The sequence below is a fragment of the Chrysemys picta genome, chromosome 10, assembly GCF_011386835.1.
Source record: "Chrysemys picta bellii isolate R12L10 chromosome 10, ASM1138683v2, whole genome shotgun sequence".
NCBI lineage: Eukaryota > Metazoa > Chordata > Testudines > Emydidae > Chrysemys > Chrysemys picta.
In genome coordinates, this window is record NC_088800.1 from 2,330,695 (window position 1) to 2,353,083 (window position 22,389).

Consider the following 22,389-nt stretch of genomic DNA (forward strand, 5'->3'; position numbering starts at 1 on the left):
CCTTTCCATCAAAGCAGAGAACATGGCCAAAGTACCATAGGTTGCTGCGTACCTAACCACCACTTCTAACCCATCATGGTAGACTGGTAGCTCCAACATGCAGGAAGAGACACCTAAAGGGAGCATGAGGTGCCATCAAGAGCGTGAAAATACAGTATTAAGAGGTCTTGAACCACTTAGCCAAACTCTATAAGGGACTAGGAGGGTTCCATAACATGGCAGCAGTATCAGGCACTTCTTATAGTTAATATTTAATTAAATATAAGCTAAATAAATAAAAGCCACTGGCTGGATTGCCAGGGTTACGCTGCCTGAGAGTTTGGCCAATTATGCAAAACTTCTTTTGTGCCATGAAGCATAGCATAGACCAGGGGTCGGCAACGTTCGGCATGCGGCTCGCCAGGGTAAGCCACCGCTTCCCGCCACCCCCATTGGCCCGGGACGGCGAACCGCGGCCAGTGGGGTGTGCGATCGGCCAAACCTGCCGCGTCAGCAGATAAATAAAACTGGCCCGGCCCGCCAGGGTGCTTACCCTGGCGAGCCGCGTGCTGAACGTTGCCGACCCCTGGCATAGACCCTTTGGCCAGCTAGGCTTGGGAATGCATGACTTGCTCTACAATTAACTTCTGCAAGGAAAGGCTTGGGTTTGCAAGAGCATGAGGAAGGGTGTCCCAGATTGGGCTGAGATACTTTGCCTACAGGTGTTTGTTTACAAGTAGAGACAGAAACTAGTATTTATCTCCTGGATGAGGACTGTCAAAAACTGGTGGTGGCATGATGGGAAACATATTCGTTGTAAATAGATGATCCCTGACATAACACTCAAATAATACAGGGTCAATAAGAATATGGGGCCTGACGGTCCACTGCTTTGCACCTTCTGCTGCCATGTGCACCTGTACAAAGTGGGCATGAAACAGTATCCAATCAGAATTCCCCATTTATTTACACCAGGGGTAACTTCAAACACCCCCGCGGCACTGAGTGCATGATCCTGCACCACTGACTTCAGCAGGCAGAGGGTCAAGCCCTCACCTTCCACAGGCGTAAATGACAACCCAGGGTTCGAGGAAGCAGAGGATTAGGCCCCAGGATCTCCCGTCTCCCTCCCACCCCACTTGTGGAAGGGAATGTCATAAGGCTGTGGATGCTGGGGGCTGGGGTTCCATTTGACACATACAGCAAAACTCTGCATCCCAGGGAAAGGATACAGGCAGGCTTCTCATGCCAGCTGTTGCTGTCATTACCTTTTACCCAGGCAGCCTGCAAAGGACGGGAATGCAAACACAAGGGGAAAGAATTAAGTAGGGAAATCTGTGGTCTAAGCGTCTATCTGCAAAATTACAAAGCCGAGAACTCCTAGGGAGCCCTTCCTCCCCTTCAGGTATTTGAGACCAACTTGCCTCGCGCCGAGGGAATCTCTTATTTCCTTTTTTCCTTTGCTTTCCCCCCTTGAATTAACACAGCTCACAAAGCAGATGCAATCTGTCTTTCCATGTATTAAGGGGCAGTAAAACGGAAGAACGCAGTTAAATCAACACATAAACCCAAATGCCCACGTGGGATTCGCTCTGGCTGTATTTCAAAGAGGCATCATCGTATGCTGCATTTTGTGTGAACCTCTGGGCAACTGATTGTTCAGATGTGGAACTGCAGTCATTAGAAATGAACAAGCTATGAACCACAAGGGGGTAGAGGCTGGTTCTACTGACACGAAAGTCAGTGGCAAAGTGCCCCTTGACTTCAATAGAAGGGTCAGGCTGGGCTCATAGTGCTAAAGAGAACTGTTCTCCGGTAACTCCCATTCAAAAGCTTCGAGAGGTTTCATCAGCTGGGAGACTTTGTGTTAAACCAACCAGGGCTGGCGTCTGCAGCAGTGAATATGTGCATCTGTACAGCCAGATCCATAGCTGAAAATCGGGATCTGAATTGGCTTCTGTGAAATCCACACAGAAATCAATGCTTTTAAATGATTCGATTTCCTTGTTACTTTTCAGACTCTCTCTTCATATAGATTGAGAGCCCCCCACAACCAGGCTCAGCCAATTAAAATATAAAGCAGCTCTGAAAAAGAATACTTCCAGCAAGGCTTTTACATTGAGTGGGGTGACCAGTAAAATGGCAGGATTTGTTTGCAGAACAGGACAATTTTCAAATAAGCACCAGACCTTCTGTAACTGCCATTGAGCAGAGATTTATTGGGATTCAAGTCTTGCTCTTATTCAGGCTAGGTCTACACTACCCGCCTGAATCGGCGGGTAGAAATCGATCTCTCGGGGATCGAATTATCGCGTCTCGTCGGGACACGACAATCGATCCCCGAATCGACACTCTTACTCCACCAGCGGAGGTGGGAGTAAGCACCGTCGACGGGGAGCCGTGGAGGTCGATTTTGCCGCCGTCCTCACAGCGGGGTAAGTCAGCTCCGATACGTCGAATGCGTATCTTAAATCGACCCCCCCCATAATGAAGACCTGCCCTCAGAGTGTTCCTTGGACGTATTTGTGAAAAGGCTTCCTGGGGAACTGACAACAGAAGTGAATTCAGGCTGCCCAGTCCAGTCACAGGAGAGCCCAGGATACGTGGGGAACTTGTGGGTTAGAACTCCTGAGTAACCTACCAGCTGGAGTAAACCTAATACGCATTCTCATCATTTGGGAAAAGAAAAAAAGACTTTCCTTGTCAATGGGGGTGAGGGTGGGGGAGGAGAGGTGAAGGAGGGGAATGTTAAAGTAAACAGCTCACCATTGGCATAAATAAACTCTGAAATTCATTAACTGCTCCCTCTGCTCCCTGGGTTGTTTGCTCTAGTCTAAGCAAAGAAAAGAGCCTGTTGAAATTAACATTTGCAATAACCAGGGCAAAGGATACCAACCCCTCCCCCATCCCTGCTGCCCAGCAGACATATTTGTGTAGTGGATTTCTTAAAATGGACACTGACTTTTTAGGAACATGCACAAATAATAATAACCTCTCCTTCCTAGGCTGAGGTCCCCCTAGCTGATCCCCAGAACTGGGGCTTCATTTTCTGTTACGTGCGGCGATATCAAACACACAAGTACAAAATGGGGAATGATGGTAGGCGAGCCGTACTGCTCACAAGGGTCTAGGGGAGTTACAGTGGGTCACAAATCGAATATGAGCCAACAATGTGGTGCAGCTGCAAAAAGGGCTAATGTCATTCTGGGGGGTATTAACAGCATTGTCGTATGTGAGACATGGGAAATAATTGTCTTGGTCTCCTCAACACTGGTGACGCCTCAGCTGGAGTGCTGTGTCCAGTTCCAGGTGCTGCACTTTAAGAAAGATGTGGATAAACTGGAGAGAATCCAGAAGAGAGCAACAAAAACGATAAAAGGTTTAGAAAAGCTGAGCTGTGAAGAAAGGCTAAAAGGGCTGGGCATGTTTAAGGAGACTGAGCGGGGACCTGATAACAGTCTTCAAATGTGTTAAGGGCTGTTCTAAAGAGGACGGGGATCAATTGTTCTCCATGGTCACTGAAGGCAGGACAAGAAGTAATGGGCTTAATCTGCAGTCAGGGAAATTTAGGTCAGAGAGTAGAAAACCCTTTTTAACTCTACGGCTAGATAAGCTCTGGAACAGGGAGGTTGTGGGGAGGTTTTTAACAAGTTAGACAAACACCTGTCTGGGATGCTCTCAGCAGACTTGGTCCTGCCTCAGAGCGAAGGGATAGACTAGATGGCCTCACGACGTCCCTTCCACGCCTACGTTTCTATGATTCAATGATTTCTGATGTTCTCCCTCCGCCCCCACCTCCCAACTCAAGAGTTGACAAAAGCCAACAAAAATTCATGACCGTGGTGGAGCGCTGTCCTTAGCTCCTGCCACGGCGAGATTGGCCAATGACTGGGCACGATGTGGGCAAGGGGGAAGCTCAGGCTTCGTTCTGAATGTCCTGGGGTCTGACTGGTTTGCGTTGGAGTTTGCCACATAAGCCTGTCCCCACAGCCTGTCCCCAGGAGACCACTGCACAGTCACTGTGTATGGGCTTCTTTCCCTCAGGGAGCTGTCTCTGGGCAGCATTTTATGGGCCTTCTCCGCTAACACTAGTCTATAACGATCGTAGCTCCATTGAAGTCAAACAGTGACGCTGGTGTAAAGTGGTGTAAAATGAGAGGAGAAGTCAGCCCCTTCTATTTTTAAATCTTAAAGACTCACTCCTGGGCTGGAAGTTAAGTTGGCAGAGATCCAGCTGGAATGATAATTTTGAGCCTGCGTAATCAGAAACCTCTGACAATTGAGTTAGTTAATGTAAATAGTGACACGGGCCGGCCTTTACTGCAAAGTAGTGCTGTTTGGAAAGGTATTTAAACATGAGGGAGAGGGGACGGCTGGCTACTCCTAGAAGAGCTCGTGTTTTAAAAGGAAAAATGATCAAAACTTCATTAGTGAAGTGAGTCTGGCTACCTGAAGGACACAAACCTACCTGCTAGTTAGTAGGAGGCAGATTCACACTGAGCGGAAGTTTGGGCAGGAGACAGAAACTTTGTTCCCCTTGCTAAAAGTAAGTAATTAGATTAATAGATAAAGAGAATGGGCAGAAGTGAAGAGGACCCTCAGCCTGCTGAATTACATAGACAGAACTCCAATTCCTTCGTGGGGGCGTCCGGTGACCTGCTGAACCACAGGAGCAAAATCTGAATGGATGGCGAATAATAATCTTTTCTATAGTGCTTTGAGATCACACGTTTTAATGCATTTACCCTCACAATAGCCCTGGGAGGGGAGAAGCGCAGTTAGCCCCATTGTGCAGAGAGGGAACTGAGGCACACAGAATCTGAGTGACCTGCCTGATATCTCGCAGGAAGTCTGTGGCCGAGGAGGGAAATGAACTGGGATCTCCAACGTCCAGGACGAGACTTTTTTGGAATCCCCAAATGGAAATTTAGGTTCTTAATTCAAGCTGCAGCTGATCCCTGTGTAATGTTACGTTGGAAGGTGCTGATGGCTGCCAGCAAGGGGTCTGGGATCCAAAGCCACCACAGACCTCGTTAAAGCCAATGGAGCAGGCACTCTCTTTCAGGCTCAAGGGAAGGACAATCAAGCCCTGTAGTAAAACCAGCTGGGGACTGTGGGGCTAGCACCTGGTACTAGGCTGCATGGTAGGTCATAGCGAAACCATGTGGGCTGAGGGGTTTCCCTGGGGACAGGCGCCGGGGCTGGGATATTGGTTCCAGGCTGTGTGTGCTGGAGGCAGAAAGACAGGGGAAGGAGTTGTGAGTGTGACCCAGAGAGGAAGCAGAGGGACAGGGCTTCTTGGGCACAGAGCTTGCTGGCGTGTCAGACTTGGGGATTTCTGAGCATGGAAACTGCCTGCTGCTGCTTGTTTCTGCTTTGTTCAGGGAGATGGGAGTTTGGGTACATTTTTGGTGAATAAACAAGATTGCATCCACAATATATCTGATGCACATCATCGATTTATTATTCTAACGAAAGCAACCCTGCAAGGCCCTGAACTTTGACTTATCTACTCGGGAACAATAACTTAAAAGAAGAGTGGGGCAAAATCTTTGTCTCTATTTGCCTTGGAAAGTTTCTTGCTGCTATTACAGAGCTGTGTTCCTGAGAAAGGCCTCTTTATAGCCTAGAAACATGACTCTTGGGGGCTGGGGGGAACAGAGGGGCTGGATTTTGCCCTGAGTAAGAGATTCTCAGTGTTTGCGGTTCTGCCCTCAATCCCATGAGCGTCCGGAGCCGAAATTACACCCACCAAGTAGGCTGATTTGCAGAGCCTTTAACACTGCAACCCAAATATTATATTTGTATACATATCCATCAGCTCCCACTCTCTGCCATAGTTAGTGCCCTAGTGCAGGCCAGGGGCTGACACTCATGCCAAGACTCTTGGCTACAGGATGGTTGAGGGGCTGGCGAGATGCCACCAGGTCACAATACTGCATTGTAATGGGATAATGGCTTTGTCATGGCATTGCATTGCAACCCAACCCAACCCTGCTGCTGCATTCAGGAAGGGGCATCGAGGCCAAGGGGTCTCATGTCAAAGCATCTTGAGGGCTCTGTTAACCCTGTTAAAAATGTTGTGATCTCTTTCCCCTTTCCCCATGAGATAAGAAAAAGGATTCAGGAAATAGACATTTCTTTTAGTATTCTCTCTCCTGTGGAAATGTTTTGAGGAATGCTGCTCTTTGGATTAGTTTCAGCTGGAAAGAACATGGGCTGGATCCACCCACTAATTTGGAAATATGCGTGTCAGATCAAGCGAATCCTTCTGGCTGCTAATTACAGTTGTTCCCAAAGAAACATGCACGATTACTAGTTGCCGTCAAAGCACCAGTTTGCGCTGAAATTCTGACTGCCCCATGAGAGGAGAGAGCTAGGTATGCTGTGCTCTTCCACAGAGAAATCCCACTGGCAGCTGTGAGCTCTGATGGGAAAGGGAAGAGCACAAGGGGTTTCCAGAGTCTAAGGTGTGTCTGATGCCAGCACAGTACAACCGAGTTCCCCTAAAGGGATTACAGCGCTTGAGGTTTGCCTCTGCAGACCGCGAATGCAAGTGCTCCCGTTTCTCAGCTCAAGCAGCAGCGAGATGGTGTGATAACCAGGCCAACGTTTTCCTTGCATGAGACTTTTAACAGTCGGTTGCTCTGAGCTCCACCAAATGCACACTTCATTTCGGGAGGGTCTGGCGGTAGGTTTGCCAGGTTCTGTTATGCATAGCTGTAAGTGTGCTGTCTAATCAGAGCAACTGTTTAAATTGGACTCAGCAAGAAAAATCAAAATTATTCCACTGGCTGCAATTACCATGAATTGAAAATATTTTGATAGGCTCAGCTGTGCTTTGCTGATTTGAAATCATACTGGGAGAGAAATTACACCCCGTTTGGCATGATAAGACATTTGCTCTGCTTTAAAACTTAATGCTTCCCTAATCAAGAGGAAGGATGGTCTTATGGATAAGGCCTTGGCAGCTCTGGGTTCAAATCCCAGCTCTGCCACAGAATTCCTGTGTGACCTTGAGCAAGTCACTTAATTCTCTATGTATCTGTTCCCCCCCGTAAAAGGAAGATAATTCCTTTGTCCATCGTGTCTATTTAGATTGTAAGCTCTCTGGAGCCGGGACTTAGGTGTATGTACAGTCCCTAGTCCAATGGGGCCTAGATTTTGGTTGTGGTCTCTAGGCAATATCATAATACTACTAATAATAATCAGAACTATGTTATCAGCGAATGCGGACTAAGTGCCCTTCCTAGCGGCCGCTGGCATTTTTCTAAGATTATATTTGTAAAGAGCTTTGCTGCATGTTGATCTGCCCCACACAGATCTTCGCACTTGTCATGAGTGGCTACATAGCAAAATAAAACATCATCCAAGTACCTGGATCCAGACGGGCTCCCCTGTGGGCCCAGGGGATGTGAGGTTCTCCCAGTTTCCAGTCCTCTCGTAGGTGAAGGTTGTCCCAGCCACTTTGTAATCTCCGTTCCATTGGATGGTCCACCCGCCATTCAGAAAGTATTTCTCTGGATCTTCACTCCTCAAGGCCAGGAAATTTCCTGCTTCTGCCACTTCCTCAATTCTAATCTCCCGGGCTCCAGCTGGGATCATCCCAATGTCAACGTAACCTGGGAATTTCAATGACTGTCAGTCTCAGGCAGTCGAACCCCATGCCAGATAAATCAATCACTTCCAGTCCAATCGCTAGAGCAATGAGAGCCTCCAAGCTGATTAAACAGAACATTCTGTCTTTTAGCTGCTGATTTCCGCATCAGCGGATACCTGGGGGCTCAGATAAAATAGCTCTTTCTTTCCAGGTTTCAGGGGTAGCCATGTTAGTCTGTATCAGCAAAAAAACCGAGGAGTCCTTGTGACACCTTAGAGACTAACAAATTTATTTGGGCATAAGCTTTCGTGGGCTAGAGCCCACTTCATCAGATGCACGGAGTGAAAAATACAGGTGCAGGTATAAAGACATGAAAGGATGGGGGTTGCTTTACCAAGTGTGAGGTCAGTCTAATGAGATAAATCAATGAACAGCAGGATACCAAGGGAGGAAAAATAACTTTTGAAGTGGTAAGAGAGTGGCTCATTACAGACAGTTGACAAGAAGGTGTGAGTAACAGTAGGGAGAAATTAGTATTGGGGAAATTAAATTTGGGTTTTGTAATGACCCAACCACTCCCAGTCTTTATTCAGGGTCATTACAAAACCCAAATTTAATTTCCCCCATACTAATTTCTCCCTACAGTTACTCACATCTTCTTGTCAACTGTCTGTAATGGGCCACAAATATCAATCAGAATGAAATGAAGGATATTGATGGAATCCCTCCCTTCGCTTCCTACGTGTCCTAGCCAAAGCCTTTCAGAGCAATTACACTGGCAATAATTTACCTTCTCTTTATTGCTGATCCTACTTTCCCCTGTGGAATTTCCTACCAGTCATGTTACTGAAGAGTTCCTGTTTGCAAACCAGTCCTGCGCCTCCCCCCACACTGCTGATACAGGGAAAATCTGGATCTACAGATTAAAGGTGTTTGTATTAAGAAAATCATTTAAAACAACAAGTCAGAATCTTTTTTTTCCTCTCTCTTATTCAAATAGGCGAGATCTTTGACCTAACCTCATTCTGTCCACTTGCTCAGTTTTCAGGGCCATGTTTAGTTACTAAGGGAGCTTAGTTATACTTTACAAAGTTCCAGTCATGTTTCTTTAATTAAAAGAAGTGCTGTCTCTATCTAGCTATATAAAAACCATCTTGGCATTTTAACATATAAAGCATGGGAACGGAAACAGAGCTTTCCTATTTTAAAAAAAAGTTGTGAGGGAATTTCGTGCTCAAAGACATAATGATAAATAATAATAACGGTACATTGTACTTTTACAGCACCTTCTGCCAAAGGATCTCAAAGCCCTTTATAAATGGTGATGAACTACAATCTCCTTGTGAGACTGGAGTTTTCCCTGTTTCACAGACAGGGAAAACTGACGAACAAAGATGCTAAGTGACTCGCTATAGGTAACCATGTTGTCCCGAGTCAAGCAGAGTACCTTAAAGGGTACCGCAAGGACCCTGAAAAACCAGGACTATCCACCACACTGACCCATGCACTGTGTCCCCTGAGCAACATGGTGATCTGCCGAGTAGAGGCTTATCTATCCCCCAGAAGGTTACTACAAATGCTGCCACCACCGGCATGAACTGGCCAGGAGTACATGCTGCTCGCGCGTGCATTCCACAGCACATCCCTGCCTGCCAGTCCAGCAGTCTCCGGCCTTAGCTTGTAGGGTTCCTGGAGAAAAGGATCTGTGTGGTGGATTTGTCCCTTCTACCTGCAAAACCTCTGAGCACCTTTTATTGGTATATCTTATCAGTATTTGTTTAACCTTTTATGACCCGCTTCCCTTCCTAAATGAGCCCGTCACGGAACACGGCAGGTGCTGTGCATTCTCACCAATTCATGCTGCTCACAAATGTTCCCTGTCAGAACAGGAACCAGCAAAAGTTCAGGGACAGGCTGGCAGACGGTTGTGACAGACAGCCTTACCCAGCCCCTCGCTCTCCTCGAACATCTTTTTCACAGTCTGGCAGGTGGATCCATCCCCATGGCACACCCCGCACCGATCCTCGACAGCGTTGGAGTCAATTTCATAGTCACAGCCCACGTTCTGAAACACAAGAACTCCTGTAGCTCACACTCAGTAGTGAAAATCTCTTCACAAGGCTCTGGTTTTACATGACGAGAGGAGTGCAATTTCTATTGGCTCCAACAGCTGCATTATACACTTCCAGAGAGGCAGAAAGTGCATGGGAGCCTGCTCTAATAATGTCAATGGGTCTGTTTCTCCATCACACAGCCCACAGGTGTCTCTCAGTGCCAGCAAGCTGTGCCCGAGTCACAGAGTGTCATGATGGGATCACCAGTCCTCACAGGAAATAATGAATGTGACCAGGACCAGGCTCACTGAGCGGCCTGCCTGGCAGTGTACCATTTGTCATTGGTAGGATGCGAAATAAGGAAGACAGACACATGGGTTACCCAGGGAGATTAAGGGCCAGATTCTGGCATGGGGGAAGTCTTGAACTTACATACAGCCAGTTCCTCCTGCTTCCCTGGTGCATGGGGTAGGCTGGGGCTCTGGCTAGGAGCAGGGAAAGGCCACGTACAGCGCCTAGCACCATGGTGTCCTGGTCCGTGGCTGGGGCTCCTTGGATTCTACAATACTATTAATTCCAAATGATGATAATAATGTCCGGGACTGGAGTATGCTGTGTTCTGCCACGACCCAGCCAACACAATAGCCCAGAGTGGGACTGCTTTTGCCAGTGTAAGTGAGAGCAGCCTTGCTGATCCGGGAGTCTAGGTCAGGCCCCTGCCTGTCCCAGGAGCATGGGGTGGGGGGATGTTTAGGTGACATGAATTTGGTGATTGTGCCCTGAACTGTTTTGTCTGTGGCCATCGCTGAAGAATCATGTATTGTTATTACATTTCTATTACAGCCTTCTAGTTTGTTTCATTTCACCATCACCGGGTGTAGCCGGTCCAAGATCCAAGCACTTGTTCCATCTCTCTTCTTACAAACGGTGTGGTCTCAGCTAATGGCTCTGAAGTTCGGTTCATCTTAATCTAGGGATCAGGGCACAAATAGATGCAACTCACTTAGCTTCAGTGAAGTTGCAAACACTTACACAGGGTTGAAGCCAGGCAGATGTCCCTTATGCTGAGGCACACCGCGTCAGATTTCTAACCGTGCACTTACTCATGACCACTTTTCCTGCCACCTGTCCTGCTCAGAAGGGATGAAGGAGTCAGGTCTGGCAGTTCACTAAAGGTCCACCAAAGCCAGCTTGTGTTGGTAGTTATCAAATTGCCGCATATCCAGCACCTGGGTGTCTTTTTGAAGTTAGGCACTCAAACACCTTGGCAAGAATGCAGTCCATATACCTGTTTCCATTTTCTCCTGGGCCTGTCTGTGAGCATCTAGCATTTGTTTGCACCCTTTCAATTTTACACAGATTTTGATGTGACGCTGGAGCAATACTATTTGTAAAAGCCCAACCGTTTACCTTTCTGCTCGTTTCTTTCATAGTCTTCTGTTACACGAACCTAAGAGTAGGGAGTCCGTGAGGTAGGAGAAGAGAATTGTTGGACTTTGTTAGTGCTAAATCCCGTGCTTTAGTTGGGAGATGGCAGCCTCCTGATTGGTAGATCTGCCAGTGCAGTTTCTCTGCAGTGCCAGGGAGATTTTTTATATTCTGCTAACGTACTGTGCGCACTCACATGCAGGTGGCAGTGCCCAGTCTCTCGCCCTTCAGTACCAGAGATATCCATTTGATTTTAGCTCAGTAAAAGCCCCGGAGTGAATGCCAAAGTTCCCAGCGGGGAGCAGAGGAGTGAAGGAGGCTGACAAGTAGACAGCACTCATGGCTGGCTGAACTTACACTGCGATTGCAGAGGGAGAAGGACCTGGGGACACCGGCCCGCAGTTAGGGCTGGAGATAAAAGGGCCCAATAGCAAGAGGCCCAGGGAAACAGCAGCGACAGACTGAATAAACAGTACATGGCTGGTGTGTATAGGGTCCCTGGATTGAAACCCGGAGTAGAGGGCGGGCCAGCCCCTATCAGCCACAGGTAAAGTGTCGTGCAGCCCAAGAAGGGGACAGGCCTCATTTAGGAGCCTGAACAAAAAGGCCAAATCTAAATTGGGGGGGAGGGATAGCTCAGTGGTTTGAGCATTGCCCTGCTAAACCCAGGGTTGTGAGTTCAATCCTTGAGGGAGCCATTTAGGGATCTGGGGCAAAAATCTGTCTGGGGATTGGTCCTGCTTTGAGCAGGGGGTTGGACTAGATACCTCCTGAGGTCCCTTCCAACCCTGATATTCTACAATTCTATGAAAGGGCCCAGAGTCAGGGATGAAGGCCACAGCAGGGGCAAAGAGACTTTAGTTACTGGACTCTTTAATACCCCCAGGTTCATCTGGACTTTGTGATATGGCCAGAGGGCCATGCCACTGAAGACCTGCTAAGGTTGGCTGGCAGCCTGTACCGGGTGCCAGGTATGAGAAAAAGTCTGCAGTACCACACCCAGCCACTTGAAGGCACTCAAGAGGTAAGTGCCCCTTCACACTGTGTGAATAGGTGAGTTGTCCCGTTTGGGTGCAGTAGTGTCCAGGAAAACAGTTTTATTTGTATGATGGGGAAAGAACATTGTTACTTTTTCCTACCGTAAGAGCCTGTTCTGAGCCAAGGAGTTAGTTTTAATTTTGGTGTCGGAGACTAAGACAGCACCAGCTTTTGTGTGTGCAGCCGGCTCTGGCTGACTAACTTGTCATTCGCACAGGGCTGCTAAATCGCATTTTTCACTTGTACGTGCCACATGAAGATTGCGACCCTTTGAGCCTAGACTAAAAGTGGACCCAGCTCTGTGAGTACTGCTCAGCAGAGCAACTGCCACCCGGTTTTGGACTCTGGCTCTGCTGGCAACAAAATCTGAATGGCTGTTTCTAAGGAAGGGTGAGATTTTCCGTGAATGGTTTTGACATAAGCAGCTGCAAAGATAATTGCTTATTGATTATTTCCCCATCTCCTCTCTGTGCCATATGGAGTGCAAAGGCCCAGCAGCCCACACAGATCTGGGAAAGTCTTGTCGTGCTGGTGTCGCTCTGCAACCATCTTCTTCCCACACACAACAAAGGGGAACAGGCAGCGCTGTGTTTCCTCTTAATTTCTCTCTCCGATTGGCAGCAGCCAAAACTTGAGTATGTTCAAACACATGCTGCTGCTTGGGTTTTAGCTGCCTTTCTGCTTTGAGTAATGTTGGTGAGTACATAGCAACCCACATGAGCGGGAAGATAAGGACTTATCTTTTCCCTTTGTCCAGTGGCTGTTTCTTTTTTATCCATTCACCCCCCGTAAGAACTCTAGGTCGAGCTCACTGCTGGCACACATGGGTGGCTTCCCAGCCTCCTCCCAGTCGCAGTCAACACATGATATATAGAGCCAAAAATCACCCTCCTCCTTCAGGCTTGTTTGTATTAACAGGCTAATACCAAATAAACACTATCAACTCCAGCCCAAGGCTTTTCCCAGGCTCCTAGGACCAGGTCAGTGCCAGACACTGTGTTCCTGTCTGCAGATCCACTCCCACTTCCCCTATAGCCAGAGCGGAGTAAATGACCCACCTGGAACACTGAATGAGCAGGCTCAACAGGGCAGGTGCACAGAAGGAGTGTCCTGATAGGGATAACTCCCTCCAAGCACAAGGAGGCTGTTGGTGAATTTGGCCTGTGTTGTCCTTGTAGTCAGCTGGGTTTGTTTTCATTAATTATGTTGGGGAATATCTGGCGGCGAAAGCCGTCTGGGAACGAGAGAGCTCTTGGCAAGTCACTGACGGAGCACGCTGCTGACACAGAAGCCTGAGCACTGCACTGGCCCAGCTACTGTTTCTGTATGCATGCCACTATTCCACACAGCTAACCCAGGCGGTGAAACTCCACGCCACGGAGCAAAAGAGAAATGGTTGTAATCCCTGCATGGTTCATTGTACTCGATGGAATGGAAAATCTGCTCCTGTGTGGTCTGCAGGCTGATACAGCTGGCTGCGAATGAAACCATGTGCTGCAACTGTGAGAGGGGCTGGACAATGGATCCACAAATAAACAGCACCTCTGGCCAAGGAATTAGGGTGCAAATCACCTCTGTGCAGAGCAGAGGGTGCTTTAAGTGGAGGCGAGGACTTGTGCTGGTCATCTGCAGAGGGGGGAATTTCATTGTACACATTCCCATCTTCATGGCAGTCCTTCAAAGTACATTTTTACCTAAGCGCTGCTGCAGGTACCGTGCACCTGCCACGCATGGAACTCTGAACAGCTGAATCCCAATCATGCGCTGCCCGGGTCACTCTTCCCCTGCTTGCCCTGGGCAGTATGAGTGAGGTCAATTGCAAGAGGAGGGAAGTGGCTCACATGTAATTCCTGGAAACCACCATTACTCTTCAGAGAGTGGGCAGCCCTGTCAATGCAAGTCCAAGATAGCAATACATTTGGTCCATGGACTGCAAAATCGAGATGCCTCCAATTGCCTTCTATGTGTCTGATCCAATGAGCACTGAAGACTTTGGGGCACTCTCCGTTAACGTCACTGGGCACTGGATAAGGCCCTATTTTAATAGGTAAAAATGGAGCTTAGCTATGAAATATAAAATAGAGGGTTTTCTTTGTGAAAACGTTTTCTAATAAAACATGAGGCATATTTGTTATCTCCCAAATCTTGGGACTACTCACCTGAGTAAGGGCTATGAGTGTGAGTAAGATTTTGCAAGACCGCATCCCTCTGTCCCCTGGAAAAGTCTTCACAGAAATCTAATGAAGACTCCTACAGGATTCCAAGGCAGACATGATTCGACAGTCCTGAGGTGGGTTTTAGTAGCAAGACAGCCTGCAAAACGTATACAGTCTGCTCTTCATCAGTGACACCTTGTAGATGGTATTGCCGAAGGGTGTTTCTGCCAAAGGAATTGCTTCCTGAGGCTGGCTGTCATGCCTCCTTATCTGCCTCCCAGTTGGCTTTGGCAGCACTTTGTTCTAGGTATCGTGAGTTTGGGAAATGTCCTTCCCAGGTGTCAGTCAACAGAGTTCGCCTGACGCCAGCATTAGTTTTTATAGAGTTTCAAAGAAAGGAAATAAAAATTTTAAAAATCAGAAACCCACAGGGTCTGGGTTCTATATTAAGATAAACATGTTCTTTTGTTCAGATGTGTCCATTGTTTCACTTCCATTTCTGAAGGCCAAATCCCATCCACAACATAGGTCCAAATATGGCTTATCTTCATGCAACCCCATCCACATGAGTCAGGAAAAGACACCATCATTCCCACGCATGAAAATAATAACACGTTTGTCAATAAAACATTTGTTTTGGTGCGAGCAGGCAAAGCCCTTACACCATTCCTTCACGCGCACAACACACACAATAGGGCAAACAGTAACACCAGTTCTGGGTTTGCCTTTATTAACAAATCTCTAAGACCAGTCTTGGGCTTACCAACATAACTGGGCTTTTCTCAGCTAGATTCCTGTCTCTCCCTCTAAGTCTCTCTTCCTGAGAGAGCCAGTTGGAGTTGAAACTAAAGGGACTCATCTGGCCTGGCTTCTAGGGTGAGTCAGCAAAATAGCTCTGCACCTCTCCACAGGTTCTCAAAAACACGTTTCACAAAGAGAGACAACACCCAAAGCATACCTTACAGATCCCATTGATACAGATATCCCGGCTTGCGTTCCCTTCGTAACATGGAGTCCCGTCAATGACAGCATCCCGGAGCTTTTCGGAAAAGTATTCATCTTCTGGGCGGCAGTGCAACTCACACGGATTGACTAAGGGTTCCAAACAGACTGTAAATAAACCTGCAAGGCCAAGAGTATCTGCACACTTCCACCCAGGTCCTGTCTTCTCCCACTAGAGCCATCCCTGCTACAGAACCACGACTTGCACTGTCAGGACTTTCCTCTGCTCTAAATAATCATCTTTTGACCCATAAACTAAACCTGCAAATGCACCTATGACCCCTTCGCTTGACATGCTGCCAGCTTAGAACGTCAGCTCTTTGGGGCAAAGACTGCCTTTTTTCGTTCTCGATTTGTCCCTAGTACAATGGGGTCCTAGTCCATGGCTTGAGCTCCTAGATGCTACAGAAATGCAAATAATAAATTAATAATAATATGCCTTAATTATGACAGCAGTGAAAGGTAAAACTTCTTGGCCTTGTGCATGGATTCTAACCATCAATACAGATCATTAGTAAAATCAATTTGAAATAATTGTCTAGCTTTGCAGATAGAGGCTCAGGAGGTTGGACTTACTGTTGGTCGGTACCGGCGTCCACTTATAGAGCTTCCCTTTATATAGCATGGCATCAAACTGGCTGCACTGGATGTGACGGAAGGACGGTTTGTCTGTGGGGCACGGCTTCATGTTACAAACCCGGAATCGCTTCCGCTCCCCCAGGCAGTATTTACCACCGTACTTTGGTCTGTTATCAAAAGCAGGAGAACAGAAAACACAAGCAGGTGCAACACATTAGGATGAAATTCACTAACTTATCATAGAATATAAGGAGCACATTTCTCAGTGTGATCCCTATTGGTTGCTAATCTTTTAATTCACCACATTGGGTCAGATTCCCTAGTCAAGCAAAATCCTGTCTAAAGTCAATGGAGATTTGCTCAGTTAAAGTCCACGTAATTTGACACCGTATGTCAGGGGTCGGCAACCTTCGTCACACGGCCCATCAGGGTAATCTGCTGGCGGGCTGCGAGACATTTTGTTTACGTTGACTGTCCACAGGCACGGGACCCCACAGCTCCCAGTGGCCGCGGTTCACTGTTCCCAGCCAATGGGAGCTGCAAAAAGTGGCGGGCCGTAGGGACGTGCTGGTCACCGCTTCCCGCAGCTCCCATTGGCCAGGAATGGCAAACCGCAGCCACTGGGAGCTGCGGGGGGGGGGGGGGGAGAGGGGAGGGGAGGGCGTGCCTACGGACAGTCAATGTAAACAAAATGTCTCGCGGCCTGCCAGCGGATTACCCTGTTGGGCCGCGTACTGAAGGTTCCCAACCCCTGCCCTATGACTTCATTTTTATTTATATGGAGCCAAATTCTGCTGTTATTTGCACCAATATAAATCCAGAATAACTTCACTGTATTCAGTGGCTTTACCCCAGCAGAGCAGAGAGCAGAACATAGCCACATCGACTCTACAATCACATGGAATGGAAAGCATTAGCGGTGCTAACCAGAGATGGCTCAGAGCTTCAGCCTTCCATCCCAGATCTGAACATACCCATATTTCAGGGTGTGTGTGTAAGTTTGAAGTCAGCTGTTTGATTAGGACTATTCTAGAGAGGGGAGACAGATCTGGATTTGAACTGTGAAGCTCTGGTACGTTTGGATCTGTGGTTTTGGTTCCGATCTGTCGCTAGTTTTAATAAGTATGATTCTCCTTCCTCAGACAGACCTACAACTGTAACGCAAATAAGGAGCTCGCTTTTTTGCAGCTAACATACCCAAATGGAAAGTGCCACAAAAGGAAGTTATTTGTGTCACATCAGACCAACGGTTGGTGTCTCTGTATCTGATAGTCATATCCCTTCATTCGTTCCCCTGCTGATATATTGTCAGTTATTAGGAAATTTCTTTATTCTGGGGGCAGATCCCCACTGAAGTTGATGGGAGCTTTACCACTGACTTCAGTGATTGCTGTATCAGGCTCTTTGCTAGTAAATCTTTGAGACACTCCATAAAAGCAGCAAACATTCCAGGTTAAACCTAAATCCATCATAAAGCCAGTTTTCCATAGTGAAATTTAAAAAGTCCTGGATCCCTGCTATACAACTTGTTTCTAGATTAATAACTTTGCTGATGATGTAATTGGCAGACATGTCTACTGGACCCATTGGGATTAGAACTTGACCTGCTGATGGTTTATTAACACAGCAGCTCAAAGATGGCTTTTACTAAGTGAATGTTGTCAAACTGAATTTCTTTATTGAAAGACCTAGCTCTCTTGTTGGCAGGTTACGTCATCTCCCCCCCCCCCCCCCCCCCAAAAAAAAGAGGCAACATTATTTGCCATCTTGGGGAAGGGAGCTTTGATCCCTGGGACAAAGTCTTTTGCTCATCTTTCAACAGATTCCGTTAACAAATAAGCCCATAGAATTCTGTCTTTCAAACAGAAATGAGCTGAACACCAATTAAAAAATAATGAAGCTGCAATTTCGTGCAGGATTCCTGCCTTCTCTCCCCCTCCTTTCCCCCCCGGCCTGAAACAATGGCTGCATTCAGAAGCAACTTTCCCAAAGAGCCAATCTGACCTGGTTGTGAGAGGAAGATCTGAGGCCCTGCCAGTGTCTGTGTTACATCAAAAGGTGTGAGTCCTGAGCCCCATGGCTGTCGCGATGGCCTCCAGTTCGGCTGAACCTCTCCACTGACTCTATGCTTTAGAGAGGAACATCCCAGTCAGGCAGCCGTGGGCAAACAGCTAGCATCCTGAGCTGTAACACACCGTTGTACAGCACAGCAGACCTCTGGGCTGTGGCATCAAAGGAAAATTTGTGGGATCTGAGCTCTTTTCAATAACTATTTAAGTTAGCGAAAGTGACAGAATTTAAGTATAATTGACTTTTATCAGGGGTGCTTCTTGTTTACATTTTGCATTTCACTCCACTAGGACAATGAAACCTGACTAATTCCTTTTGGGTGTGTTTCTAGACAATTGCACTTTTGAGTTTTTCTGCCTTAGCAGAATGTTGCAATGTCTGGGCTACCACATTGCAGGGGAATATTTAAAGCCAAACGGGGGGAAAAACCCTATTTTCTTTTTAAAAATTAGAATAGAATACAATAAAGCACAAGTTAAATAATTTCTATGACTTCTTTATAAGATTTTTTGTAAAACTTTTAAAAAGCAAATTTACATTGTGGATCTACCTCCACAGTGTGACTTTACTGTTACCAATATGGCCAATTTTAAGGCCTCGCTTTATGATGGTATAAAAATGGTTATTAAAGTTAAGCGTCAATGGTAATATTTGAAGCCCTTCTTTCCTGCAATTGCAGTCAAGAATCATTATCTACGTAGGAACCTACAGTCTCAGCCATCTCCTCAGCGTTTTCAAAAATTGACAAATGATTGCCATTTCTCAAGATAAAACTGGCTGGTTACATTCCACAGACCATAAAGCCATCTGTTTTACCATCTTTGCAAGTATGCCCTGATGAGATGGCTTTGCCTAACAGCATGGATTACTGGAACCACAATCTTCCTGAACTGGCCACACGTTTGTCAAAAATGGCCCAGCTATTGGAAACATGTCAACAGAGATCCTCTTTTGTCATTAAGTCTATTTCTGTATTCATAAACAGAAGGCACGGGTCCTGTCCTCTTGTCACGTGAGTATAAACATGGAATCATTCTATCCTTGAAATGAAGCCTCACTGGAGTTACTCCAGGTTTGCACCAGTGTAACAGAGATCAGAATGTGGTCCATTTTGGGTCTGTGGTGGAGAGTGCTACTCTTCAGCTTTCCCAAGGACAGGCCTCCAACCCTGGGTCTGCTCCTGTTGCAGCTGGAATCAATGGCAAAACTGTCATTGCCTTCTGGGGGTGCAAGACTGAGCCCTTTGTGTTCCAAGTGCTGGGAAAATAACATCCACTGCTTACCTGCCTTGAGTCGAATGTTCTGGGACAGGTGGCCAGAGCACATGGTACAACACAGTTATTAAATCTATAAAATTACGATTAATTCCAGTGATTGTTTAGTTAACCATACGTCTATTGTTCTCCTTTGAAACAATGTCCCTCTCGTGAGTGCTTTAGAAGAGTAAAAATCTCAAATGTGCTAAACAAAAGGTTTGACCATCACACTTGATTTTGCATGTGATTATTATGTGCTAAATGTTTGCACTAATATAGCACCTGAGAGACTTTTTGCCAGCTAGAATACTTTGTTTTCTCTCCAATAGTCAGTTGTAAGTGAGTTCTCATTTGTCTCCATATTGTTCACATCACTACAGAAGCCTCTATGTTGCCCATACCTCTACAGTTTGCCCTTGGTATATTTTTTTTTACAGATGCTTGGCCAACAAATACTAGTAGAACAATTGCCATGACTATTTATTTACACTTCAGGGACAGAGGAAAAGGTCCAAAGATCATACACACATACAGCACCATGAAGAGGTGGCAAAGAGCAATACCACATTTTACTAATTGAAACATAGATAGAGCTGCATAACCTCACTTGAATTCACATCAGCTCATTGGGTCTGGTTCTGATCTCACTTATACTAGTTTTATACTGGTGTGGAGTTACTTGTCATTTTTATCAGTGTAACTGATATCACTGGGGAAGTGGTCTGATGTGTAATAAAATATCCCATCAAATCCTACACAGAGTTTAGAGATAACATCCACACACACTAGCTAGAACTACTTTCCAGGCCCTTCCCCCCTTTTATAAAATAAGGAAAAGAAACCTTCACCTGAACTGATTGTAAACTCTTTGGGAGCAGGAACTGTTTTTTATTTTCTGTTCAGTGTCCAGCATAAAAGGACTATGACCCTAACTGGCGTTTGTTTATAGGTGCTACTTTAATTAGAGCTGGGTGACATTTTTCAACTGAAACTTTCTCTTAATCATCTTAATCTTCATCTTAAATAATTTTAAGCAAAAAAAGGTTGGGGGACACCAAAATGTTTTCCAAATTTGTGTCCATTTTGTCAAATTGTTCATTTGAAAAAAAATCTGAAATGTTTTGATTTTTTTTTTTTGGCTTCAAACAACTTTGTGTTTCTAAATTTCCTTTAATTTTATTTTTAAAACATTTAAAATTTAAAATATTCAAAAATGTTAAGTGGTCAAAATCAAAACAAAACATTCTTTTTGACCTGAAATTAATTCTTTTTTAAACTTTTCAGTTTACTAAAAATAAAAAAAAAATGTTTTTGGTCCAACCTAAAGCTATTTTTTTTTACTTTTCAAGATTGCCAATAAAATGAAAAAACTGTTATTTGCCAAACTCTAGCTGTAATATAATAAATGCCGAAGTGCCTGATACCAGCAGCATAAGTGATTTCATAACAATCTATTTACATATAGAAACTGGAATTCATCTGATGCAGAGAGAGTTCCCAAAAGTTGCAATAGAAGAGCTGGTTTGAATTTTTTGGCACAGTGTTTCTGGAATGTATGGAACAGACTTGGCCAGTCACAAGAAAAGGAATTGGTACGCTCTCTACCATGGAAATGAAGATGCTGAGATGATCAAATGGTTGGACACTCCATGACAGGAAATGAAATGAGGCTGTGAGGATCCTTATGTGGGTTGCCCCAATTGAAGACCAGTTGAGGGAGGCTACGTTACGTTGATATGGATGTGTCCAATGGAGACCTGAGAGTGTTATTGATAGGAATGCCCTTGCAATCATCATGGACGGAAAATAACCAAAGGTAGGCCAAAGAATCAATACATGGACCAGATATCAGTGGACCTTAGAGAGACCAATTGCATGACAGCCTGGTGTACAATCAAGAGTTTTGGAAGAAGGCTATAAACGTCACTGACCTCAAACAGAGATGTGTTGAAGAAGATGATGATGATGATTTTTGGGGGAAATTATCAGCATTTGCAGCCAACTGTCCCCACCATCTTTCCCACACTGCTCCCAGTCGGCCTCAGATCTACTCTGAAAGAACAACTGGCACTACTTGGCAATTCTGTAAGGAGTCCGAGTAGAGAGGCCAAAGACTGGAGGAGCTATAGGGACTGAACTCCTTTCCCATCACTGAAAGGTGACAAGTCAAAAGTGGACTACAGCAGAACCAGGATGAGCTCAAAAATATTTTAATGCAAAGAAGTCTGGAGGGCTATTAAAGAAATGGGCAATGGCTTTAGTTAGGCAACTCATGTGAGCAAGGCCTGCAGGACTGGATCACAGCCCAGACATGAACATGTGTCTGCAGTTGAAAGCCCCTCCTCCCCCATCTCCACACCATTTATATAGTGGAAGGGCAGTTCATTAAGGGTATGGTAGTGGGGTGGCCTGCCCCTTTAAGGACTGGAGGCCTGCAGCTCGCCAGCCTGTACAATTAACCTGCCTGCCAGGGATGAGATGTGGGGTTTAATTAGAATCAAAGGGCAGCAAGAAGTTGCTAGAGAGAGGGAGAAGCTCAGGAAACTGTAGAGAATGAGAGACTCCTGCAGGCGAGATCCTGTGGCCAGGCTAGGAGGAGCTGGGAGAAGCCTGCTCAAGAAAGAAATCCCTGAGACCAGCGGAGTTTGGGGCAGGGCCCAGCTTAAGGCTGGAGGGAATTTTTGTGTGTGTTTAATTTTGAACTTTGTTAAAAAACTAACTCCTAAGGAGGGTTGTTATTGGACTTGTAAAAGCCTCTTCTGGAGTTTATTGTGGAACTCAGAAGGGACACTGAGGCAAGGGGCTGTTTGCAGGGCTGTCCTGAGACCACCAGGGCTGCTGGGAGGTGGAAGGGCCACTCGACGCCAGATATGATTCAAAACTCAATGGAAGAAATGGGAATCTTTCAATTTCCATTGTTTTCAATGGGTTTGAGATCAGGTCCTCAATGCTCCATGCTAATAATTTCTAAATGATGGAAAGAGTTTTTTCACTGTGCGTGTAGGAGGCCCAAGCTCTGCCTTGTTTTCTAGGGTAGAATGGGAAGGTTGTTCCAAAAGAAAAAAAAAAGAAGAAAAAAAAAAGAAATTAACGCTTCCCTAACACTAGCCCTAACCCTTTTTAAACGAGTAGAACTCTTTTTCAGTAAATAGAGTTATTCTCTGTCTGGAAGCTACCAGCACATCTGGGCACTATTTGTAGCTGTTTCCTGCTTCTTAACCCTTTGC

At 46.1% G+C, this 22,389-nt stretch overlaps 1 protein-coding gene across 3 annotated transcripts in view; it reads right to left on the reverse strand.

The window, feature by feature from the left end:
* ADAMTS7 (ADAM metallopeptidase with thrombospondin type 1 motif 7) overlaps window positions 1-22,389 on the reverse strand; it is a 140,909-nt gene that overhangs the window by 77,046 nt on the left and 41,474 nt on the right. For all 3 annotated transcript variants that reach the window (XM_024107195.3, XM_065559123.1, XM_065559125.1), the window contains 4 exons: window positions 15,834-16,003; window positions 15,214-15,347; window positions 9,524-9,644; window positions 7,357-7,601 (listed from right to left, as the gene is read on the reverse strand). In XM_024107195.3, the coding sequence (XP_023962963.2) occupies window positions 7,357-7,601; window positions 9,524-9,644; window positions 15,214-15,347; window positions 15,834-16,003 (670 nt within the window). The remainder of the gene's footprint in view (window positions 1-7,356; window positions 7,602-9,523; window positions 9,645-15,213; window positions 15,348-15,833; window positions 16,004-22,389) is intronic.